Source organism: Megalops cyprinoides, chromosome 4 (assembly GCF_013368585.1).
Source record: "Megalops cyprinoides isolate fMegCyp1 chromosome 4, fMegCyp1.pri, whole genome shotgun sequence".
Classification (NCBI taxonomy): domain Eukaryota; kingdom Metazoa; phylum Chordata; class Actinopteri; order Elopiformes; family Megalopidae; genus Megalops; species Megalops cyprinoides.
In genome coordinates, this window is record NC_050586.1 from 43283867 (window position 1) to 43309926 (window position 26060).

The 26060-nt window shown below is 38.6% G+C and overlaps 1 protein-coding gene across 2 annotated transcripts; it reads right to left on the bottom strand.

Annotated features, from left to right (window-relative positions):
- Window positions 1–779: 779 nt before the first annotated feature.
- Window positions 780–26060, bottom strand: scarb2a (scavenger receptor class B, member 2a). Of its 2 annotated transcripts, XM_036527212.1 has the most exons (15): window positions 25856–26060; window positions 25544–25715; window positions 18168–18325; window positions 14991–15138; window positions 14133–14324; window positions 13199–13290; window positions 11598–11717; window positions 10369–10547; window positions 8552–8670; window positions 7705–7778; window positions 7434–7485; window positions 7065–7217; window positions 4240–4287; window positions 3631–3785; window positions 780–2609 (listed from the first exon to the last, which is right to left on the bottom strand). In XM_036527212.1, the coding sequence occupies exons 2-14, from the start codon at window positions 25664–25666 to the stop codon at window positions 3651–3653; spliced, it is 1593 nt and encodes a 530-aa protein (XP_036383105.1). In that variant the 5' UTR covers window positions 25667–25715; window positions 25856–26060; the 3' UTR covers window positions 780–2609; window positions 3631–3650. The 2 variants fall into 2 exon arrangements, with proteins under 2 accessions (XP_036383105.1, XP_036383104.1); XM_036527211.1 differs by lacking the exon at window positions 780–2609 and having other exon boundaries at window positions 3567–3785.

Below are 26060 nucleotides of genomic sequence, written 5' to 3' on the forward strand. Positions count from 1 at the left end.
ATTGCTGCATTAGTCAATTTATAATACTGAGTTGTTTTAGCAAATATTATGGCAACTTATTAGTTTAGTATTAAATACTTAATTTTGTGCAATAAATGCACTGTGGAAACATTATAAGCTTTGAATTAGGAAAAAAAAAAAAACGACTGAATTCTTATCCCTTTCACTTGGCAGCCATATTCATCATTAACACTTCAGCAAGTACTGTGCTACACTCAGTTGTTTGCGCTACTTAATAGAGCACAGGAAAGGGTGGCATTGTGGTAATATTTCTGTTATTGTGAAGTAACAACGGGCTGACACTGATCTACTGTATGTTATCTTTGGTCAAGCATAGCAATATGAACTGACTGAAAATGCAAATTAATGATCCGATGGAAAGCTAGTATCTGAGTGATGGCTCTGATATAAACTATGACACAGCTCTCAGGTGGTCTCCCTCATTTAAGTCATGAATGACTGTAGCGACCCGCTGAGGATAAGTAGTTACACAAGGCCATGATTGGCTGTAGTTAGGCTCTGAGCCTTGCAAAGGTTTTTTGAAAAAGTGATCCTCACAGTCAAGATCAATGTAATATCAAAATCAACAAATCAAAAGCCAGTCAGGGCCATGCACACAGGCTAGATGCAATCTAACCACAATGCACTTTGTATTTTAAAAACCACATATGAGTTTGACAGCAACTGAATTAAAAAATGCACAAGAATTATAAAAAAAAAAAAAAAAAAAAACAAAAAAAAAAAACTTAAGACTTCTTGGAAATTCCATTGAAGTAGAGGATAAAGGATGCTGTCAGCAGATTGAATCTTGGTCAGAGTGTAAAAGCCATTTTGACTCAGACAGCTATTCAGTTCAGCAAATTTATACATTAAGTCAGAACCAACTTGATGACATACTCCTTCCTTGGTTCCCTGGTGGAGGAAAAGCCTTTTTTTTGGTTCAAGTTGCAACTTTCCACATCACAGCAAAAATAATATAACACACACAATGACCCGAATACTGGACATGCTTCAAGTTTTTGGGTCTTTTCACAAGCTAGAAATGTTAAGAGGTGGTATGCTAAACAGAGACAAAAATTCAACAGGTAACATATTTTTGCCACATTTACATGAATCAATCACCTTCACATTCCAGTTGAAAAGGCAAATGGATTTTTTTCTAGGAGAAAGATAAACACAGGCAGTGTTTGGTTGGATGTAACCAAACGCTTATAAACACTAAGAGACTGACTTAGGCTATGCTAAGCAAACCCAACCAAACACCTTCCTGCAGGTCAATCTTCGACACATTTTGACTTTTTCCAGTAATTTTCATCTTTCAGACAACAGCCCGAGATGGCCTTTAATGGCAACAATAGTCTTTTTGTGCTCATTGTTCTGTTTTTGGACACAAAATAGGTAGATACACTTGTCCCTCAGGGACAAGACCTTCAGCTCCTCAGATGTCACTTCAAAGCATATGAAATTAGTTTCTGCTGAACAAATCTAGGCAATTAAACCCCAAGTGGTTACCACTACAAAACTGCAAGTCCAGAGGTTATGGCTTTCATTAGCAGCAGTAGTACATATATAGACATAGATAAAATGACATGTAATGCAAAGCAAACCACAAAAAGGCAAAATATCTATTCATCTCCCAGAAAGAAACTTCAGCAAAGTGAAATCTGGGCATGACACTGAAATGCACAAAGGACTCAAAACACATTATTATACTGATCACACTGATCTAATTTATCAAATTTGAAAAAATAAACTGCAGAGAACAAACAGTTCATCTTCAAGCATTTCTTGGAAAGTGCAGGAATTATGTCTTCAAGTTAACAGTTTTGTGGCCTTTGTTCAGTCAGTTCAGAGAGCAGTTCAGAGAGTCGGGTTGACATTTAAGGTTTTAAATGTCAACCCGGCCACATACAACACAACTGCTACAAAACAAAAGACAGGGCAGTGTTTCTACTGTCATGTCTTTCTCACTCCAGATATGATCTAAAATTACTGTACTGAAAAATATGTACCACGAACTGTGGTACAATAGCACAGTGTGTCCTACTGATAACTATAACTGCACTTTGCACAATGTAACATTAATCGCTGTCCCCAAAAAATGCTCAAGCTTCATGTTTTCATTTTACTCTTATTGTGCTTTTCTAAAAATTGCAATGCATTCATGTGGGATGGCTAAATTTTAAACAAAAAAAAAAAAATCTGCTTTAGATGGTGAATGTTTCAAAACACTTCAAAAGCAAAATCTGTGATGGATTTGGCCAGAGGAAAGCTCAAAGCTGACACATTTCCCATTATTTAAAATGACCAGAATTCCTTGAAGAATTTTCTTTGTGCACCACGCTTTAGATTACACAAGAAATTAAGGCAGAAAATACTTTCCAGCCTCCCATGTGTGAGTTTCACAGAATTCAACATGCATATTGGGTCATGAGAAACTCTAAAGCCATTTCTAATGGATATTAACTTCATGTACAAATGTGACAAGGTAACAATTTTAGATTAGATGCATGGGTATTCACTTCTGGGCCTGGGGATCCAAGGACCTGAGGGTTTTCAGAGATGCTTCTCAACCAACAACCAATTAAGACCAGAGTTGGAACAAAAACCTGTGGATCACCAATAGACACCACTGCATTACAAGCAATTTTTCCACCCATGTAAACCATATTCCGATTTACTGACATATATGAAAAGCATTTCTCTGTATGGAATTGGACAATGACAATGTGAAGAATTGTTTAACATCTTATGATATCAACAGAATAAGGCTAGGTTGTGGAATGTGCTTCTTAAAAACAACCCCACAAAATTATTCATCAATATCAGTATACAAACAAAATGCACTGCAAGACAAGACTGTAGGAGGATCAAGATAAGCAGGTGTAAAGAGAACTGCAATTCCTGTAACATAAGAATTACATGGACCTCCACTGTCAGAATGAGAGTGTCGCTACAGCTAACTTGGAACATTGTTATAATATTACTGCACAAAAGAGAAGGGTATAAAATGGACATGTGGGATTACGATTTTAAAGAGCCTTTGTCTCAAGTGCTCATTTAGTTACAGTAGTGTTGAAATATTCTTGAAATGTTAAGGTTTTAATACTAGAAATACTACAAATTCACCTGGGAGTCACCTCAAAGACTCTGAATAAAAACAAAAATTTGGACTAACCAAATGCTGGGTTGAACGACTTAAAACCTGTGCTGTGAAGCCACCCTTCTGTTTCCACTTGTACATTTGCTCACCCTAAACCTATATCAGGCTATCACTGTCTGCATCCCAGGCACCACTGTGTCCTGCTCATACTACTCTTCTAATCTTCTCAACAGAGCAGGAGCTGCCCTAGGGCAAACTAGAGCAGCTCCTGAGAGCAAGATCCAGTCCACACTTGTGGGCCTAATGCTGAGATCACCTGAACAGGAAGAGGAAATGATCTTGCAATGCTGCAGGAAAAGAGGCCATGCACAGAACCCAGCAGGAGAAGGATGATCAAGAATGTCATGGAAACCAGCAGCATCTTGATTGACAAAATTTATTGGAGCAGTGCCCTGCCTCCAAGCATCACGGAAGGGGAGGAAAAAAAAAAAAAAAAAAAAAAAAGCCAACCAACCCCCGCCACTGACCAAACTGACTCCAGTCTCAATCAACACTTCTGAGCTTGCACTGGAGACATTGCGATATATGATCCATTTCTCAACTGCTGGCTTGTGTGGTTCTCTGAGTGCTCTTCTGGTTTGTCACTGACTTGAGTGTATGCTGTGTCTTCCTTTGCAGTTGTCTGTAGGGAAGAAAGTCTATGTTAGAAATGTGAAAACATTTCACATAACAAAAAAAACCTATTTTTTATGTGTATATTAATGTTGGCTAGCTCCCAGTTTTGAGGATTATTTTAGTGCCAGTAATATTTTCCCCTTTGATGTGGTTTTGAACTAAAATACAAGAATTCTTATCAACAATTGTCTTTATCAACAATTGTTAACAACTCATATCTATAGAAAAAAAAACAAGCTACAGGCTATGTGTCACAGCAACAAAGTCAATGAATAACATGAATAACATAACATGAATATGAATAATATTAATACAGATGATATTTAAAAATAATCATAATATCAAAATAAGCTGGGAGATACTGAATAAATGTTGATCCTTTTGTTAAAAAAATTAAATGAAATTAGAATGATGAACTGTAAATTAAAGAAAATAGTAAAAAAGGGAAAATTAACACTTACAGTAAAAGAATGAAAAGCTTCAGTAAAATCAATACGTTTAACTTCATTCTGAACAGAAACAGAAACAAAAACTCAGTATTACTGAAAACAGGAAAAACGTAAGCAAGGTTCATTGGTTGAAACTGTACAGCAATGATATATCAGATCTTACTGTATATGATGTTAAATTATCATATTACAGGGCACATCATTTTAGCAATAACCTACACTATAATGGAAATCATACATTTGTTAGCTTACTAGCTAAGATAAGCTGAATACATTTTATAATACACTAAAGATCACAACAGGACAAGACAGCCAAATTTAAAATATTTCATTTAATATGTATCTAACATTTTGCAAAAATGCAAAAATGACCTGGCTACAAAAGGTATTCATTTTATTACATTTTATTGTTGTCATGTTTGAGGGTGGACAGCAACATCCCCACTCAATCGTCATTTTAACAATAATTTACACTATGATAGAAACAATACATTTGTTAGCTTGCTGACTAGGCTACACTGAATACATTTTACAGTATTCTGAAGACCAAAAAAGGGCAAACAGGCCAGCAACTGGCACATCAATTTAACATGAGATATGTTATTCAAAAAGTGGGGTTAAAAAAAACTGAACACAAACATTTTGTTCCATGTTTGATGAAGTGGGACATTAAGCATGTTTCTTTTCATGAATTGATAAAAGCATAAATGTCCCTTTTAACCCTTTATTTGGAACACTGCTCTTGAGAATCAACTGTTTATAAACTATTAAATTGTCCAGGATGAACATTAGTCCTCTGAGAGAGAATGCACTATCGCTGTTATTGCCTTTTACCCATTATGTATGCATTTATTGACTGCCTAGAAGTTTCCACAGATGCACAGAATGAGAGCATGGATTTTGACCAGCTTTATACTGAATCCCTTAAACTGGGGGGCACAGAAAAACTTGTAAACACTGTTGTACTTTGTTTTCACTTTAGAAAATTAGTTTAGCTAAGAGGCAAGTGGCAAATTGTAAATATTCGACAGGTCATAGCCTCTGCTGAAAAACACAGGAGCACTGTGTAAGATGTACCCAGCTAAGTGGACAACAGCTCACTGGTAATATAAAATTACAGCATTTTGGTTTAAGACTATATCAAGACTATAAAAACTGCAGGTTACATTTATGACAGATGTCTGTCCATGATAAATCATGTCAGGCACTAGTATGAGGCAGTCATCATTAGTAAAACCAAGAGAGTAAGTAATACATATTAAATAGCAAAAATCTGCATCAAGTGAATTCTATTTTGAGGATACCAGATTCAGAAAATAAGACATGCATTGACATTCATTTCATGCATTTGGTCAACATGCAGGAATGGAAGCATGCAATACTGAGGGCTTGCAGGATCCATATTACATTTAATGGAATGATGACTTCAGCAATATTCTTACAATTCAAATGACAATCCATGACTAGTGGAAATATTTTAAGATCACATGTGATATATTAGCAGGTATGCTTATCTAGAATGACATATTAATATTTGTATGATGCAAAAATAAAAATACCACAATTCTTCAAAGAAACTATGGCCTTTTTCTGTGTCCTCCCACAGACAGCCTCAGAGCCATACCTAAGCAAATAAATAAAACTAAAAGCTAAATCTGAGTGATGAAATCCACTGCTGCAATTTTTACTAATAATTAAATAGTGGTTAGAGCATCAACGCATGGCAACACTTGAAACCAGTGAATGCTCCACAGTAAACTAAAGGAAAGGTGTGGCTAACTCTTGCCATCCACCTCCCCCAACAGACATAAACACTAACAAATGACTCAAAGGGAAAAGATTCACTGTGGGGTACCATTCTTCTTTTTGTGTAAAATAACTGGCTGTCCACTTGTAAACTGTGGCTGAGTTTGGTCTATAAAGGACGTTCCCTGAGAAAGTCCCAGCACACACATGACCATGAATGTTTAATTCAGAATTAAATTAGTTTAATTTACAGCAGTTGCACATTTTCCTGTTTCAGCTGCCTCTACCTCCTAACTGCTGAATTATTGGACTGACCTCTGTATCTATTCCATTCTATCACAGGCCAGCTACAACTGACTCAGCACAACCTCCTGTTTGGAACCATTATGACCAAAGATATGCTCAGTGTTACACACCAAAGCCTGTATATACCTAAAATTAACCTACCTAGGATGTATTTAGGATGTACTAGATATGCAAAACATTCACAATGGCAAATGTCATTTACATATGGAAACACACAAAATCCTGCAGGCACTAGGACCTGAGAAAGTATATATTTCAGTTGATGTAACCAGTATTTCATAGGTAATTGTTTGCTAAGCACAGAAAATACCCAGGGAGGAAATCCGCAGAAAGACATTCTTTCAACTGCACAGCTACACAATTACATTTATCCCAGAACAAACTCTAAGGCAGCCCTTTTCTTCAATTGCTGTGGCCAGATTTACTATGTGAGCATTTATTGCTAGTTTCAAAATGTACTGTATGACTTGTAGTACATTATAGGAGCTTTAGTGTGGTGCAGTTTTAAGGAGATTTGATTTGAGTCCTATATCAGTTGTTAATGTATACTTTGGAAGGTTCTTAACATGAGCTACAATAAATAGCTGTATTCATGAACAATACATGAATAATGTAAATGTGTATGGTAATCTAAAGGTTATGTCATCTGAGCAGGTCATTCTGAAGACAACATGGATTAAAAAACTGATTTTTTTTTTTCCAGAATTTTTTTTTATGCGTGAAAGGTGTTTTTTCTCTGGCAAAAAAAAGAAAAAAGGATGTGGAGCACTGGGTGAGTGACTCACCTTCTTCTGGCGAGACCTGCAGACGAGAATGACCAAGACAACCAGCAGGATGGCGCCCATGCCCACTATGAGGAGGGGGAAGTTTGAAACCAGTGTCACTATGAGCAGCAGTGTCCTCATCTCCGCCGCTGAATTGTCATCAATCACCACGGTCTGCAGGGAGAGGAGGAAATGGGTCATCAGCCAATCAGCTCTTTGGTTCCGTGTGTTACACAAGTCATTTCACCATCAATTCACCCATATAATAAACACAGATTTGGATGCTACTTTATAACAGAAAGAAATGCAACTACATATATAAATGAAATACAAATTACTTCAAGAAAGATACATAATATTTATTTGGTGCATGAGAAAGAGGCATCTTACCTCATTTACAAACATAATTGGAAAGATCGTCTCACTCAGGTATTTGGTTTTGCTGAGGAAGTAAAAAATAAAAGATGTTTTGAAAACAGTGCAATGAAAACAGGTAGCTGAGACTGACATCAATTAAAGATTCTAAGAAACACTACTGTGTGTCTATCAGACATTTAACAATAGTTCAGCAATTTGCACAATTCAGAAGATAGTGCCACTGTTTTCATATAGAGGGGAGATATCAGAACTCAGACACTAGAGGAAGAAGCAGCTCACTCACGGGAAACCAGCGACTCTTTTTAGTAGGACATTCAGCTGGGCCCTTTTGCAGGCACGGATGGGGATACCAGTAATCTGTAAATGAAAAGGATTAAGTGTTCAAACAACCTATCCTAGCTGATGGATATCACAGACCATTTAAAGCCCTGATTCTCAATACTGCTCCTGAGGGCCCCCTGCTCTGCGTGTTTTCCATCTTTCCCTGCTCTACCTTCCTGACTGAACTCATCAGTGGCACTTTTGATTAGCTGAGCACACCTGATTTAATCAAGAGCATGTTAATCACACTAATCAGGTGTGTTTGGAGCAAGGATAGGTAGAAGATATGCAGGACAGTGGGCCTCCAGGAGCAGGATTGAGAAACACTGATATAAAGGGACTGACAAGGCAGACCAAGTCTCCATTTTCCTTGGATGGATAATATACTTCCAGTTGGGTGGCAGGTTAAAAAAATCCACCACTAAATTCAATTGTCTTATTGTCTAATCACAACGATTACACACAGTCAGTATTTCTGAGAGAAAAGTGTCCATAAAGCATTTCTAGGAAACCACACTAGATGGTGTAAGTGAGCATTTTAAAAAATCTTAACATACTATCAGTGTGTATACTCTGGAGATAAACAACTGAATAAAATGAGATACATTATCACACCATCCTCATATCCATGTCCTGTAAAGGCCTTAAGGTAGAATACATATCCACAGAATGGTCAGTGTGTACTGCTTGTAAATACATTTTTTACACTGGGCAACTGAATGAGGAGAGAATGTTTGATTTGGCGTCCCTTTCAAACTCCACACACCCACTGCCTTCGGGGCTGCTCATGAGCACCAGTCACCCCGTACCGGATTAAGGTCCAGGTATGTTTCATGGTCTTCTTTGTTTGGCGACAATCCTTCAATGGCATCTATGTACTTCTGGTCTGCCTGGTAGAAATGTGGAAAGGAGACCACAATAGGAGCACCTATAGATACAGGAGAAGGATTAAAAAAAAAAGTAGAGACAAACATGTGAATGTGGTTTCCACTTTAACCTAGATGTGTCAGCTTTATGGCACACGTGAAAAACAACTTCCTAGACAATAAAAGTGGAAAAAAAATATGCATGGTAAGCTGAAACCCAAGCAAAATACTACTTCCCAAGAATAATATGTTGGGTTGTAGCATCATTCCTCACATACAAACCTACAGTATACACAGTTTCAAGTCTTGGAAAGAGGCAAGACACATTGCTCGCTATGAGAATTTCCACTGACTGCCAGCATGTTCTTTATTTGTGTATGGGGGGGAAAGTCATCTATTTCCATTCACTATCATTTGCATTAAAGAAAATTTGTTCATGGGAGCTTCCTTTTGAAGCCGTAACTGTAAACATGGGTATGTGTTGCACATTTAAACACTGCACATTTAAAAGCCATATAGAGTCACATTTTAGTCCATCAACACCTGTTTCAAGAACACTTATGACACATTTCAACTGCTGTATTCAGACACTTAGGATGTGCTGAAGGAGAGCCTTGGCCTTGGTTGAATTAAAAATATTCTTATTTTATTTTGTTCTTATCTGCCTTTTTAGTTTTAGAACTAGCCCAGCTGACAGTAAAATCCAAGAGGACATTGCAAAAACGCTTCTTGCAATACCTTGGGCACCATAAATGTCCAGTTCACAAACAGGTTTTACAGACCCTCCAACTGAATGGGAGAGCAAAGAGGTGATCTAATGTAATAATCTAAATTTCTGTCATATGACTTCTTGTACCCAAAAAACAATATAGCTCCATACAAAAGACACACTACATTTGATAACTAAACAAAGTTTTGGAATGATTCATAAGATGTTCTCAATGACATCCAATTTTTTGAATGGGTGTTCCAATCAGCATTTCCCAAAATTATTTAATTTGTGCACCATGCTTGCCAAATCTGTGAAGCACATTAGGTCATCTACAAAATCCTTCATATACTGGCGCATGGTCATGTGTGCTACTGCAATCATTGGCAGAATCATAAAACTGGAGACATGGCAGAGGTCATAAGACATCAATGCCTTCCTCTTTGGGGTCCCACATTAGAAAGAAGAAAGAAAATCTAAATTACAGCATGTGCTTACTTGCATTTTAGAACTGGAAATGGAATTTTGGAATAAAAATTAAAGACAGCAACCTATCAGAAAACCTCCATTCTGCAGCAAAGCAGTTGTGACAACTAATTGTTCTGAGTAGTTTTGATTCCACAGGATTTCAAACGCATCAAAGAAGGTGCTTTTATGATGCATTAGCTTGGTTGTAGACTGAATTAGGTGTGAGAAAGGTCTTTGACATCTCCCTCAATATTAAATGTACTATTTAGATTATTACTATATTCTAATGGAAAGGCAAAGGACCCTGGATGAACTGCTTGCCTTCTGCAATGCGTGACAGCTGAAGATCAGACATCAGACAGACTGAAGTTTACGAAGGACAAAGAACATGCCATAACAGGGAAATCCACTTCAGGTGAACAGTTACTGTGGGTCAACTGAGTGTGCATGAAGTTATCTTATCAGTGTTTGATAAAATGTTTAACTGCTGCAAGCAGAGAATTGACACAGTCGCATACCACCCAGCCACACGTAGAAAGGAGGACTGAGGCACCTGGAGTGAGAGACCCCGAGTGGTCCTTACCTTCTCGGCACACGCTGACTTTCAGGACACCCTTGCCAAGGCACTCGCCTGCTGGCACGCAGAAGCCAGCGTTGGCAGGGTTGTCCTCAGGACTCGCCAGCACATCCTCCGGGGGGGCAAAGCGGTAGGCAGGGATTCCTTTTACCTCCACGTCCTCCACATAGGCCAGATGGATGGATCTGAGCAGAATCAGTGACAGAACAGAGAGTGAATCCCCTTCCCACCACACTCACAGCACTTCAGTATGTTTATATATTTTATAGAACATGTCATTTACCCAGAAACCAAGTTACCACTTTCTACTTGACTGAGCATTGATCATTTTAGCAATTAGTCTTTTCTAGAGCAACTTTTCTGTCAGGAGCAAATTTGATATTACTAGAAAATGTGACTTCAAACAGCATCCAAAATAGTCATATACACATCAGAGAACTTCAGTTTATTTTCATCTTAAGATGTTCCACTGCAGTGTAAGTGACACTACACCCCAACTATCACCCTCTCTGTACCAGCCTGGGCTAGACCCATCATATGTGCTGTTGGTATAATATGATTTCTAGAAAAAGGTCTCTTTTTGTTAATGAAGGGGGACGCATACCTTTACACACTGCTTTATTGACATAGTCTTTTTGATTTTGCGTTCTACTGAGAAGACTTAATCCATTCAGCAGCCTTGTTCTTTTGCTATTATTCAATAAAATCAGAAAATGGCCTTGAATAGACTCCTGATTTAATCAATACTTATATCCATGGTATGCTCATATCAGAGGACTTCCATCCAAAATGTAAGTATCAGATGTAACACAATTCCCTGGAAATTATTTTTTGTGATCTCAGCACCGCATTTGGCATCGATACATCTTTGAATATGCCTGGTTGCCTCCTTGTTTTGTAGAATATTTCATGATGTTTTGTTAAATGCAGCGTATACTTGCACTTTGGAAGTCGCTCTGGATAAGTAAAATAAAGGTAAATGAAATGGATTCTCCTGGTAAGGCAGGGTTTGGACATCACAAGAGTATTTTCCTTTAGATTTATGAGTTTAAGTGTGGGTCATCCTCCATGTTAAAACAAAAATGTTCATCTTCAAAGCAGAGAAACATTCCACAGCAGGAACAGACAAGACAAGACAGACCAGTGGATCACATGAAGCATTAAAAGGTTGAACACAACTTGTGAATCCAAGCTTGAATGGGGACAGAACAAGGGTGAATTTTAAAGGCGTGTACCTGCAGAGGTCTGCAGCAAAGATGTAGAGCAGCTCATTCTTGGACAGGAGGGGATGGAATGCACTGCCATCTGTTCCATTGATCATGTTGCTCTGGTTGGAAGACCACCATGACATTTTACTGCAAGAGAACGTGATCATATGAAATGCCATCCACAACAAAATAATCTCATAATTGTTCAATATCATTCACAAAAATGCAATCATTTGAAACAAAAATAAAGATTTCCTTAAGTCACTAAGTATCTATACATTTTCTTTTTCAAAGGACCAGGAATGTACCTTGGGTAGCTGTAATACAGTATTATGTTTTTGGTCAGATGCAAGCCATTCTCTGGAAGAGTACATGGGTTGTTTCCCCAGAAAAAGGTCTTAACCACACCAGTGCCTCTGAACTTAAAGTACACTTGAGGTTAAGAATAGATATATAGGTTAAATGATAACAGTCAGTGTAATAACAGATAATTTGTCAACCAACATCAACATATTTAGCCATATTTAGTGTTTTGCCAAATGCTAAAGTCTATGTCCTTGGACTTCACACTGTTCACATGAATTTGGCTGTCTGTTTGCATTGGCATTGCTGGATTCACATTCATTCACAAATGATAAAGAAACCCCAACAGAATCTGTGAAACACTCACAAATAAATTGACAGTCACATTCTTCGATAATGATTAACTGTGGTCAAACAACAGAGGACACTGAAAAGTGGCTAATGTGTGGACCGATTGTGGAGAGGCCATGTTGTTCCCTGAGAAGCAGGCTAGGAGCAGCGAATGCATGAGGAAGGACAGAGGGAACATGGGAGGGGAAGAAGTCAGGGAGTCGAGTGGAGGTGGGGGAGAAGAAGCCAAGATTGCAAGCCTGCCTGTGAGCAAGATATTACCTGATGCTGAAACAATACAGCGCGACTGAAGGCCAGTTGGGTAAACGAAAGATCCAAAGAATTACGAAATCATTGAAAACCATTTCTGTTCCCAATGGTAACAAGGAGGAGTCAAGAGAGAACAGAGAGTAGAGAGGATACGGACAGGGAGAGTGTTTAAGAAAAAGAAAGAGGGAAGATGAGTTGCCACACCTACTCATCTTATTTTCTTCAGCGTTATGGCAACACAGACAGAGAGTGGGCCTTATCGCCCCTTTGTGAGAGAGAAATGTCAGGATGTTTACAGAGCTCCTAGTGCTGTTCTGATTGGGGGGACAGGGGCTGCCAGGCTGAGCGCTGGACTGACACAGCAATACTGTCCTCCCATACGAAAATGAAATGTACTGTATATATTCTAATATTCTGCTTATTCCGAGAATATATTTCAAATACATATTATATCAATACATTAATACATTCATGCAAAGCAGAAATATATTACAACATACCAAATGGCAATAATGTACATATTCTCAATACTGCTTTGATTAAAATATATATGTTCAATATATTATTTATGTACAGGCTCTTTCAAACAAAACAAAATACAACTCAATGTATGGAAGCAGATTTCAGAGGAGTATACGACATCAAGACAGAACATTGTGATTCAAAACATGCTGTTTAAATTAGTTTTGATGGCTTGGGTTTACGTGCTGTGGAAGTTTTATTACCTTAGACCCTTCCATGTGTCTATTCTTCCATAGTCCATGTAGTCCTGCTCACCCGTGAGAAAAACAAATTCGCCTTCATGGGTTCCATTTTTCTGGCAAGATATATTTGCAAAAATTAATGAAACCACAAATCATCAGCTGTAAATAAATCTTTTTGTAATATCCCTGAACAAAGCTACATTCTTAGTAGGCATTCAACAAGCCTTAACCTATTCTAAGTTCCACCAAGACTGATAAATCACCATTACCATTTGACTTCACTGTCATAACCATCACGATTTTCATCATTATCACTGTGATTCACTGCAGAGTGTCAAATTGTCCAGCATTGTGTTTCGACCCTCCAGAAAGGACTCCTTTTTACCGCTGAATGGGATTTACTAACATCAGCAACGCCTGTCTACTGAAAGAAAGGACTCATTTAGTTAATATTGAGCATCTACGAGGAAGGAAGTTGTTTCTCTCACAAAAGGGCTCTACCGCAAAATGTAATTTTCATCCATTGTATGTGAGGGTACCACTCTTTGCCATTTCCATTGGCTGGAGCAGTTCATGCTACTCTGAACGTTGCATAACCATTTCAGTTCTTTTTTCAATTCACATTAACAGCATGTCCATACTGACATACTGGCATCAGGCATTTAGTGTCAATTCTCAAAACCTACCAATTTTTTATTGTCCATTTAGGAATTTAGTATAATTTGACAACTATTTAGGCTTCACGAGCTGATCTACAATAAACAACCATTTATTCAATAGGAAAACTTGTTATGCCTGAAAAAAATGTATTTGAATACAAGCTCTAATCTGGAATGAAGATTTAGCAGTGTGATTCATATGCAATTCATAAAGACACTTCTCCTCATACTTCACAGCTCACAGGCACCATTGCACCTGGGCTAGGTGCATGGTTGGTGGTGATTGTAGGGGCTACCTTGTACATGAGGCCGAAGTACTCCTCAATCTCAGGCTTCATGGCGTGAATGCGGGAGAGCAGGGGGTCTTTGAAACCCCATAGTGTCTCGTGAACGGTGCGAGTCATGAACAAGTCCACACCAATTGAGTTCATCCACATGGACACCAAAGTGCTCATTATGAAGGAGTTCTTCATCTGGTCCATCACTGCCTGACAAAAGGAGGGCTGAGGGTTAGCTGTTAAAGCTGTGAATGTATTTTTCCTCCCTTGAGCTTCTATTAGCCTTGGACTGAGTGCTAAAACTGGAAGGTGTCACACCATTTTAACATGTTGGTACCACACATTCTTGTCTTAAACTTAGTTCCCCCAATGAATGTATTCTCCATTTTCTGGAGTAGCTTGGTGCATTACAGGACATCTGTCAAATGCAATTACATGTGGAAAATGAAATGCATTTTTGTATCATGCCTGCCACTCACAAATGAAATGCCCCTCTTGAGCTTGCTTAGTGTCACATTTTACTGAAACTTGTGAATCAAAAGCTAGTTGATTTAGTGTCTTTTAGCTGATTTAGATGTGTTTGATTCAATTATTGACAAAAATAAGATTTAAGTGCTTCACACCATCTGTATTTATTGTACAAAACTTCTCCAAACAAAAGCTGAAGCAGCAAGGACAATCTGAACATGAATGCCCTTATTTACAGCTCAAAAAGGTCTATGGGGAAACCCAGGGGTGGCTCCAGCTGGCCTGTATATGCCTTGACTGCTTTTGAGAAAACGACTTTAAATCAGGCAGTGGCTCCTTGGAGGTCAGCCTGTAGCTTCTGACATGCTCTTTGGCCTGCTCTCTCCCCTACCCACACACTCTACTTACTACGACAGGGATGTTGACGGTCCTTATGAGGTCCACCTCAGGATCCCCCACCGACATCTCTGGAACGAACACAAAACTCTTGGGATTTAAGGCTGAGAGCTTCGTCCCGTTCTCTAAAAAGGTCACATTTTCCCTGGGCCTGTACTCCCTGGTGAAGAAAAGGGGAAGAAAAGGATTCAAAGTTCACACGAGGTTCCCACGTTTAGAAATGTGAGAAACACTGAAAACTTACACAAAGGGACAATTCTTTTTTACAATGCATGTCAGCAAATTTTGCTCCTCTCCCAGCAAAAGTGTAAAAAGGTTGTTGTAAAGCTAGAAATAACTCCAGCTTTGACCTTTATAATTACTCACCAGACTTGATAAGTGAATTTGAAAGCACAATTAACCATTGTTGTATTGACTTGAAACTACATGCAGAGCAGTATTTAACTCAATGGATGTATGCTACAACAATAAAAGCCTGAATTTGTAATGTATACCAACACAATATCCCTACAAAAAAATAAGAAATGCTGCAGTCAATTACAGTTATCACTCCCAGTGAGCAATTCCATTTACTTTTTCATAAGCACAATCACTAGTGTAATGATCTGGTGTACGGTTGGTGCATAAAAGTCTTCAATGTCATATTAGGAGCTGTAAAAACATTATTCCATCCTATTATCAAAAACACTGAGGTTCCCCCATCATGACTACACCATACAAATTCTAATTCTTAGAATTATAATTCTAAGAATCCACAGAATCTGTGTTTCATTTGTCTGGACTGTATATGCCAAGGCAGTTCATCTAGTTAGAAACTTTTTTCAAACAACTGAAAACTCAGACAAAAGGAGTTTATTCTTGAAAACAGGTGTTCAAGGACTGTTGATCTTTTTTGTTGAACTTTTCTATTGTCATTTCAACCTTGCTAGCTCTCACTCTGGCTTTTTTCCACATTCCGGAAGACTATTCTGAAAGCTATTTCTGGCTAAGCAGTGCTTCTTTATTTATGAGTTTCAATATTTTCAAAGCAGTTGAGGCCAAGCCTTGTTCTCTTACAAATATTAACTTTCAGGTTCTAGAGAGTATTCAAGATAATGAATTTTACAACAAAAAATAAACAGAAAAGTATTTTTTTAAAAAATCACATTTCGTACATATTTCACCCATTTTAGGCATGGCCTTAAGGTGTGCTCTTCTTAATACTATTAAAGTCGTCAGTGATTGTATACTCGCCTGCAAATTGAACTTGTTTTCCATTCTGGATTAAACAATTATACAAATGATAAATGCAAGTTCATACTTGGTGTTCTACACTCAAGAAATATTGCACTGCATACTACAGTGCAACTTTACTGCATAGATAAATGGTTCTCTGTACATTTAAATGGATAATTAACTCATTGTACCTACAGCACTATGTCAAGGGAATGGGTAAGAATTTCATTAACAAAGACTTAATTTCACACCCTGGCTTTATAAAAAGAGATCAAACAGTTGAAAATGATGGAGGGGGTAGCAGGAAATATTAACATGACTACTACTAAATGACTCCTCCTCTCCATGAGCAGTGGTAGCACCACCACTGTTCTGCAGATTTTCAAACTCCAAACAAAAAACATTCTTAGAACCAGTGAGGGCTGTTACTGTATGGAAATTAATACAAATAACTGAATAAATGCAACAAAATTGGCTGGGGGGGACGACACACAACCCTGCTAGCACTGTAGCACTTCAGGCCCAGAAATGAAGATCAGGAAGATAGGGGTGGGGGATATATCGAATATACTCAATGTATCGCGGCTTGTTCTATGTGGGATGTACTAAATGACTATATCGCGGACATAGAGTACAAACTGTCACAATTTTTTTTAAGCCGCCGGCATGAGACTCACTTTGGCATTTCGCTTTTCTCGCTCTCTCCTATGGCTCTCTCCCTCACAGACACAAAAAGAAAAAAAACTCACATACATACTTCACACACACTCGCCTGCCCATCCAGACCACTCTCCTGGGCAAGTGTGTGTGACGTATGTAGGTGAGATGTGTGTTTTTGTATCTGGAGGGAACAAGGAAAGAGCCTGGAGAGAGCAAAAGAAGTGAAGCGCCAAAACGAGTTTATACATGTTGAGCTCTGAAATGGTAATAGAAGATGGAGGCTGATGAATTGGTGTGTGGTTTGGGTATCGCAAGAAAGATGTTGAACAAACAACGGTTATCTGCAAAATATGCAGCAAAACCATTGCCTGGTTTGAATAAATACTGTTTTGTTTAATTTAACTTGGTTGTGATTTCCCCCTTTTTGTAAGCAAGTTTAAAATTGTTCCAATAGAAACCACTAATGAATTTAAACAAGAATGTTTCAGGGCTCCAGACTGCAACCATTTAGGCGCATTTTGCGACCATTTTTGGAGACAGTGCGACTAAATTTTGTAACTAGACGCACCAGTGCGACTTGCAAATATGCACGCATATGGGACTATTTTTTGAGTGTGTGAGTTAAAATTTCACGTGGTCGAATTCAGCTGAGAAAGCTGGTAGCACCAGTGCTACCAGTGGAAAAGTTAGTCTGGAACCCTGATGTTTTAATGCAGGCATATGTTGCAGGGACTACTAGAATCATCATACTGGTGTGATTGTATATATCAAAGGGTTAAATCGAGCATTTATGAAGTGCTTTAGAGGAGATTTCAAAATATTGAGATATACAACATGCATCGCGATACAGCCTAAAAAATATTGCGGTATTATTTATAGGCCATATCGCCCAGCCCTAGTTTCAGTTGTGCTATGGAGGTTCAGAATTAAGAGAAAACAGGAAAAACACTTCACTGCTCACAACAATTAAAAGGATGTGGAACCGGGCCCTATCAAACAGAGGTTGTTGACTTAATATTTTGAAAACTACGTACAGTGTATGTATTTACTCAGTGCTGTATTGTATGAGGTGTAAAGTGCTAATGTAGAACTGCAATATCAAACATAACATGTGAAACCAAATGTAGAACCTACAACTTTGATAAAATGTTTAATTTCAGTTTGATTTTACTACTTTCTACAATCTACGTCAAACAGCAGTACAGTCAACACTGCCGTACAATGCCACAACCCTTTTCAACCATCATTATACCCCTACACCATTTTATTGTTCCTCAACTTTTTACAGTAATCCCACTTAGAAGATCACCCTACCTGTAAGTGTATGGGCCAATCTGAGTGACAGCAGCCTTGCCTCCCGCTAGAAAGACTTCAGGATTGGTGACATTGAAGAAAAAGTACTGCATGTAGACCGGAGGAGGGGGGTTCTTCCATGAATCAAATACCCGGCTCCCCTCTGTTAAAGTCATCTCCTGAAAATCAAGAAAAATGCATTGAGGTGAAAAAGTTTTAACATTAAGTACACATCCTCGACGTAAGGGACAAATATGGGGAAGTGAATACCAGGGAGTGTGTGCATTAGTTGTGCATGTGTTCAGGTCAATGGTTCTTATAATGGTTCTGATTCATAAACCCTTAGTGCATGGATCCAAATGTTTTCCCACAGTTTTGCTCTCCTACTGAACCCTTAATTAAGCAATGAACAGGTATGCAACAGCAGCACCCAGGCTGGGACTTGACCCTCAAGTAACATACGCAATTTGCTGACAGACAATCGGTTGCATTTATTTGTGATGGTTGTATTGACTGACCACAAACATGTGAACCCTGCTGTGTCCAACATCAGAAAGAGGACAAAAAGCAACAGTAAAAGCTGGGCCTCTCCCTTCACTCCCAACATTCTTCACGGGTCACAGGCTGTTAACAGGGCAGGCAAGAAACCGGTCTCAGCACTGCAGTATAACCGAGAAAGAGATGGCTCTTGCTAGGAACAGCAAGAGGATGGGATCATTGGAGTTTGTCCATCTGCTATGAAATCCACCAGCTTCCAGCACACACAGGAGGGAAGCATGAGGCAGGCACTCCCCTTGTTCAAGCCTTTCAGGTCTCATTAATAACACTCTGGACTACTACTTTTTCTCCAGCCTGACCTCAACAGGTCAAGTGTACCACACTGTTGAGATCCAGTCAGAAGTGAAACCATGTAATGACTCCTCTGAAATGCACACCCCTTTGTGACTGCATGGGTGCTCTCAGCAAAAACAGCACAACCTCAAATATGGAGATTCTGCTTTGCACATGGTCTGTAAATGTGTGAAAGACAAATCAGTGGCCTTTGCTACGTGGGGCAGTCTATGGCAGACCTACACTGAGAAGAGTCAATATGAACACAGAATACGACTGCCAATTATCAGCCACTTCAGAGCAGTGGTGTCGTTAGGTCCGATCATTCAAGGCTATAGCCCTGAATATTTTAAGCCTACAAAGTAGTGGATACAGCTTTGTTTTGTAAAAATCCAGCCTTATGTAAATTGAGACTTCTAAATGAACTTTCTTATAGTTCAAACCTGCCTTCATACCAGTTTGGCAACTTGCTTAATTTCAACCCTTACATCTTGAGAGTCTAAAAGGACTTTGAGCTGAAGTAAGGCCCACACTTAAAATGAGTAAGAAGGGGATGAAATATTCATGCAAATATCCCTGAAGCCAGCTTCTATGAAATGTTTTACCTGACCTGTGTTCTTGACAGTGTCTTCCCAAATCTTTGGTGTGTTTGTGGTGGTGATATGAACCGGCATTTTGGCACCATCATCATTTCAACATAAATTGCCAATGTGACTGTTGCCTTGACAAACACAGCTGCTCACTCCCTTCCTCCTGTATGAACTCAGTTCATTTATGTTACTGGTTACTTACAGGAATGTGTGTGATGAGTGAGCTGAAGTGAGGGCACTAGGTCACTTTAAATTTGTGAAACCAACAATTTAAATCTCATTTTTCCTGTGTGCTGTGTGTCAGCATCAGACAAAGTAAATTAGTTTATAATGATATCCTGTCCTTGAAAAAGATTTTGACATTTTGACATCATAAGCTATTACAAAAACAGTTTTACACATGCAATAGCAGAAGTCTTATCTGAACCCAGAGTGAGAAATTCCTCAGTTGTGTCCAAAGGACCAAGCCCCTTTAAAGGACAGGTCCAGAGGGCTTTTTTGTACCATGTGCAAAGTCATACTAGCTTGAGAAAACTCATGCCTGTTCACAGAGTTCTTCCATTCAAAGTGAAAATATGTCTGAGTGGAAGAGAACTATGAGGTTGCATTTTGTTGGCTACTATGATTCAGCCCTTCATACACCTGTGGTAACAATGACAGCGAGAGTAGCAACCCAATTCAGCAAAATTAAAACTGGAATTAAATACTTAGTTACAATTCATTCAGGAATTCTGGCAAAAAGAGAACAAATCAGGATTCCTTGGGTTCTGTCAAAGAACCATTATCTGTTGCTAGAGACACTTATAGCATTCATAGAACCAGACCTGAAATGGGGCCAGATGGGGCATTGCTGTGGTACTGTGAAGCAAATAATGGTTCCAGTCTGGCCCAGTCTAAACATGCTGTTGACTCATTGCCACAGGAAGCATTAAGCCAATAGACTGTAGGAGGGTGTGTTACTTTGGCTCAGCCAGACAACAGTTAAATATCAGTAGTGCATATAACTATGCCAAAGGTTGCATGGAAAATTTACACACTATATTTATACATTTACTTGTTGCATACAAACGCACAACCAATGCTTACACAACAAATCTGAACAGATTTGTGAACTCAGTAAGGATTACACACCTTTCAGCAAACAGATAATGGGGCAGTGCAGACAGAGAACACAGAAATAGGTGGAACATAAAGTCAGAAACTGCCATCATTGTTTTACCCATGCACAGATCTACTCAGTCTCTGTGTTTCTGTTGGGATGACAATTTAGAAAAAACTTCCCATTGCATACATAGGTGCTTCAAACTGAATTGCCAAAAATGTGCAGGTTGTGCATTTGACAATTGATAACTTCAAAACGAGTCAACATGGGCTTCTGAAGGTCATTTGACATGTTTAACTTCAGAATTCAAAGAAAACGCTTGTGCACACAGAAGAGCATTTCAGTTCATCGCAAACAGACATGTCAATCTATACAAAGTACGCTCTGGCCTGGTGTTTGAAGTTCTTTTGGAGAAAAAGAAACACCTGTAGGGTACCACTTGTTTTAATGTTATCATGTAGCAAGAGAGTAATGTATTCAGTAAATGTCAGCTCTGGGTTGTGTGATAAATCAAGTGAAACTTCATCTTCAGTGCATCTTTAACTAACTGTTGTAATGAAAGTGACAATTGCAATTGTGTGCAGGACATGACTTAAAGTAATTACGGACAACTGGATTTCAGACATGTTTACAATGTTAGGTCTTATGAAGTTAACTTGAACTTTGAATTTAAACAAGACTGTCATCTACACAAGCCTAGCACATTATCTAGAAGAGCGTTCATTTAGATTTTGCCCGAGTCCCATTGACAGACAGATTTTAAGAGAGACACGTTCACCTCAGACACAATATATTACTATATAATACTGCAAACTACTGAAATGATTCATCTCTACCTTTAACAGCCAACAGAAACTCTAAAACCACAGAACAAGAGTTCCATAAAAAAAATAAATTCCCAGATTTGTCTCATAATCTTAATTAAAATTAAGTTAAGATAATTTTTAAGATATTATTTTAAGATGATTTTGAAATACTGATATGAGCATATGCAAAGAAACCCTTTCAGACAGGGACAGGGACCTTGTTTGTACATTTACCAACCTTGAAAAATGAAGGCCTCTGGAAGTACTCCAAGGACATTATGTTTACCACATATCACCCATATCTTTCCAAAACCTTGATCTTTGCCAGCATTGAGAGAAATGAGAGAGAGGTGTAGGGGGGCAGAAGGTCAGGGGCGTAAAGTTCAGACTGCTGGGCTCACACAGGACAACAGAGCCACCTGAACCAGAAGTCTTGAGCTCTGGCAGATATGTCTGTATAACAGAAAAATGACTGATCATGCATCAGATTAGCGTTGGTCAGACAACTGTGAGCTGGACTGCAACATTATTTTTTGCCATTAACTTTTGAGAAATGCTTCTCACGTGAAGATTTGAGACTTTTGTGTCACTGCAGTCACAGTACAGGAGTGCTTATCTTGTCTGCTGCAGTCAACTTGCAACAATGTGGTGGGGTTTCAGCTATCAAAATCAGAAAAGGGAGTCAATTGTCACAGACAGACAGTATATGAATCGAAACAATGTACTTTTTTAGCATGAAAAGCCAACAGAGGATGATGGCAAAAATAAAGGGGACAAAATATCTGAATTCCAGAAAAAAGACAAACAAAAATGATCAATGTCTCTGCAAAGCAGTGTGAAAGCAATAGAAGCATTTAACAGAGGCTAAGAGTGAATTGCAGAGGAACTCTAGGCTTACAATGTCCCAGCATATCACATGTCCCAGCATGACCACCTGCTCCAACACTCTCGAAGCTCTGAGGAATCTCTATCAATCACATGCATCTCCTTATCTTGTTATATTGACACACGATCTGGATTCAATCATTCAGCTGGCCTTACATCATCTATTGCCATTTAGCCAGCCTTCCACCGCAGTTTTGCCAATTATTTGTGAGCTGTTTCATGGAAGGAATTCATCCCTGTGCACAGCTGTTAAATGGTTATAACTTTTCTTCTCAGTTTTGGGACTTTCACTTCCTTATTAGACATTCTAGAATTACGTCAAAATGACAGAGCTCATTGCAAGAGAGAAAGAACATATTAATCCATTCAGTTAAGAGATTTTACTTGTCAGTTATTTAGGCGCACACTGTTTTAAAACTGTTCCACAACACACACAACATATCCACCCTCGTTTTGGCAACTGACCTTCAATAATCTTGTCACGGCTGGAAAGAACAGACCTCCAATTAGTGTTCTTAGTTTAGGGCTGAATCCATGACAGGGAGACAGGAGGCTATACTGACAGACGACCAAAAATCCTGCCTCTAGGCAACAAGCAACCGGTTCCATAACATGAACTAAAGAATTCAAGTACGCTGTAACCACAGCCACAACACAAAGGTACTGGAGGTGCAAGAAAAGCACATTATCCTCATATGACACCAAGGTTACAGTTATGACTGTTTGTCCCTAGAGGTACAGTAATCTGCAATAAGGTTCTTTGCCTATCGCCCATAATTTTTTTTTTTTTTTTTTTTTTTTTAAATGCAGAAGTTAACTTTTGTTGTTGTCTGTCTGTCATTTTTCTGTTGCCAAGCTTCAACACAACTTTGTTGCCATGGCCCTAGTTTCATTTCAAAAACTTCCGTATTTTATGAATTAGCCATTTTACCGGGCATCTGAACATCCTTATTAGACACAATATTCAAAACCTATTTCACTATTTCAACTCTAAGTGCAAATTGAGTGATGCATTACAAGGTGATAACCGTTTTTTTTTTTTTTTTTTAAACAGATTAGATTGTGAATATACATATGGGGCCTTAATACATTTTCAGAGCAACATGTATTGCCTTAAAACTTGTGGGTACTTTGGCTTTCTTTGGTTTCATAAGGTTTTCTGCACACATTTTCTCAAAACCTCCCCAACTGCATATTGACTACCACTTAACATGTCATGGCATCCAGAAAGCTTTGTGCATATTGCTCTTGGTCATACAAAGTTTATGAAGAAGTCCTTTCAAACATGCCACATAACCCTGAAAAGAGCCAGCCAAGAAGAACCCATTGTCTCTGTAAATCATATGGTTTCACCACTGTACTGCATCTCCGCAAGTTAACAAACAGCCCCACAGTCAGACCAGCAATCATGATGAAAAAAAGACCAATACAATGACAATGTATTCATATATTTTGGAAACTAACATTCTACATTACAAAAGAGCTCAAGGCCATCAATCGTATCATACAAGACAAAGTATATAAATATACAATGAAATCATTTACATAGCTTAGTAGTGCTCTATCTAATAAACCTTATTCAGAAATAAGGTATTGTAACAAATTCCCATCCCTCCCCTTTCGTAAATGAGTTCTGCAGTTGCTGAAATCTATCAGAAATATTGTGCAACAGTTACAGACTTCTGTTACCCGAAGTTAAAGGACGAAGTGCATTTCAGTTGGCTGTACACAGAACTGAACCTTAAAAACAGAGAAACTGACTAATTGGGCTGAACAACCTACTTCAAATATGCTAATGTCAGCACTGACAATGCCGCCCATAAAAAACTAACGTAGTCCGCAAATATCCCAACTGGATATTACCACAAGATATTTCAACCTAAATAATTAGAGAAGACATTTTTCCTAGACCTCTGACGAAGCTTTGAGAAAAGTATGACACATTAATTCTCGTTACCAACAGTACCCCTAAGAAAATTAACATCGGTTTAATGCCGCAGGGTAAAGCTGGGCATTACTACATGCCCCTCTGAGTTCTAATGTCTGCCAGTGGAGAAGTACGCTTTATGACCGAGTTTTCATTTTCATTCAGTTTTTCCTTGAGCTGAGACAAGCCCCATTACCTATTAATGAGAGAATACGATGTGCATGAAAGGGGGAAACATTGATCTTAAGTAGTGAAATATCATTAATAAGGATCGCATCCGTGTTTTAAAAATGCGATCTGCTATTGGAACCGCATGCATTTCAGAAGGAAAGGGACTCCCCTGTCCTTTTTCTGCTTTCCGAACCCCTCCCCCATCCATGCGGATCCACGCAATTCCCGGCATTACCGCTGGTAAAGAGGCTACAATCCAGAACTGCCAACACAAAAGAGGACCTGCTATAGATGGAACAAATGCGTTTAACTTTAAGGTATCCTTGGCTATGCATCATGATTACAAATGTAAGAACTAAATGACACAGAGGCAGAACTTGGGTAGCTTCCGAAATGTCCCACAGTGCCTTAATTCTAAAATGACCCATTCACTGATTTCAAATGCAAATTATTCTTAATTTTTGCCCTGCGCATTTCGGTAGAGGGGTGACGTTTTCATTCTCTTGAGATCTGATATAAACCCAAGTGGTGACAAAAATGCACTGTAGCACACAAGAACGATATGCATTTATCAGTCCTTACAGCACTCCTTAAAATAGACAGCTGTGGAAAGGCGTGGTTACGAATTATAAGTTTAAATGTGTTCAGCTTTTTAAGGAGTCGACATATGCAGCTAGTCACTGCTATCCAAGTCTAACAAGTATAATCTTAAGAATGATCTAAATTACATGAAAACGACGTCTGTATGTCGCTCGTTGTTTACAGCTAGTGGCGCTTTAAATCAATTTCAGTACTTTTCAGACGTAAAATACCTTAACTTCATTTAACGTATCATTTTAAGAGGAAATTAACTGTTTAGTCTAGCCAGCTAATGACTCTGGTAACATTAACAAAGTGTGCTTGCAATATACATGTTCATTTTTCAGACCATTCAATTGTGAAAAACAAACTGGAAATTAGCTCGTTAGATTGGGGAATGTACCGGAAAGCAAGCGCTTTCATAGACTGAATTCAAATTGTCGAGAATAACCAGCCCTACACTGAAATAATTTTAACAAACATGTTACTTGTTATGTCAAACTTACCTTTTTTAAACGGTTATGAATCAGTGTTTGGAAGACTTGAGCCACAACCAAGGCGATTCCAACTATGAGCAGATGGGCACAGGCAATCCCGGTAGCGTAAATGGCACAGGACCTCCTCGTCATGATGCCGGTGTATGTGAAGTTTCAATATTAAGGCAAACGCTGCGCCTGTCTGAAAACGCGATGATTGTAACAGTCCGCTTAGTTATATATATATATTTAAAGAAATACTTAAGCTAGCGTTTTTCACAAGCATCTATATCGTCATTCTGATTCAAGCGGTGTCCCAATATCGAAATTACAAACGCTGACCTCTTGTGGTTTCTTCGTTACGGTTTAAAGTCGTCGTTTGTGTTTTCTTCAAGTACTCTCACTGAATAAGCGCCAGACTTTAGTACAAATCCACATCAGCGTTTAACGGAAAATGACTGTTGTAGAGAGGCAGCAGCAAAACCCGTCTGACGGCGCAAGGCACAAGAGGAGGAACCCACTGCCTTTCCGCTACCATCAGATTCAA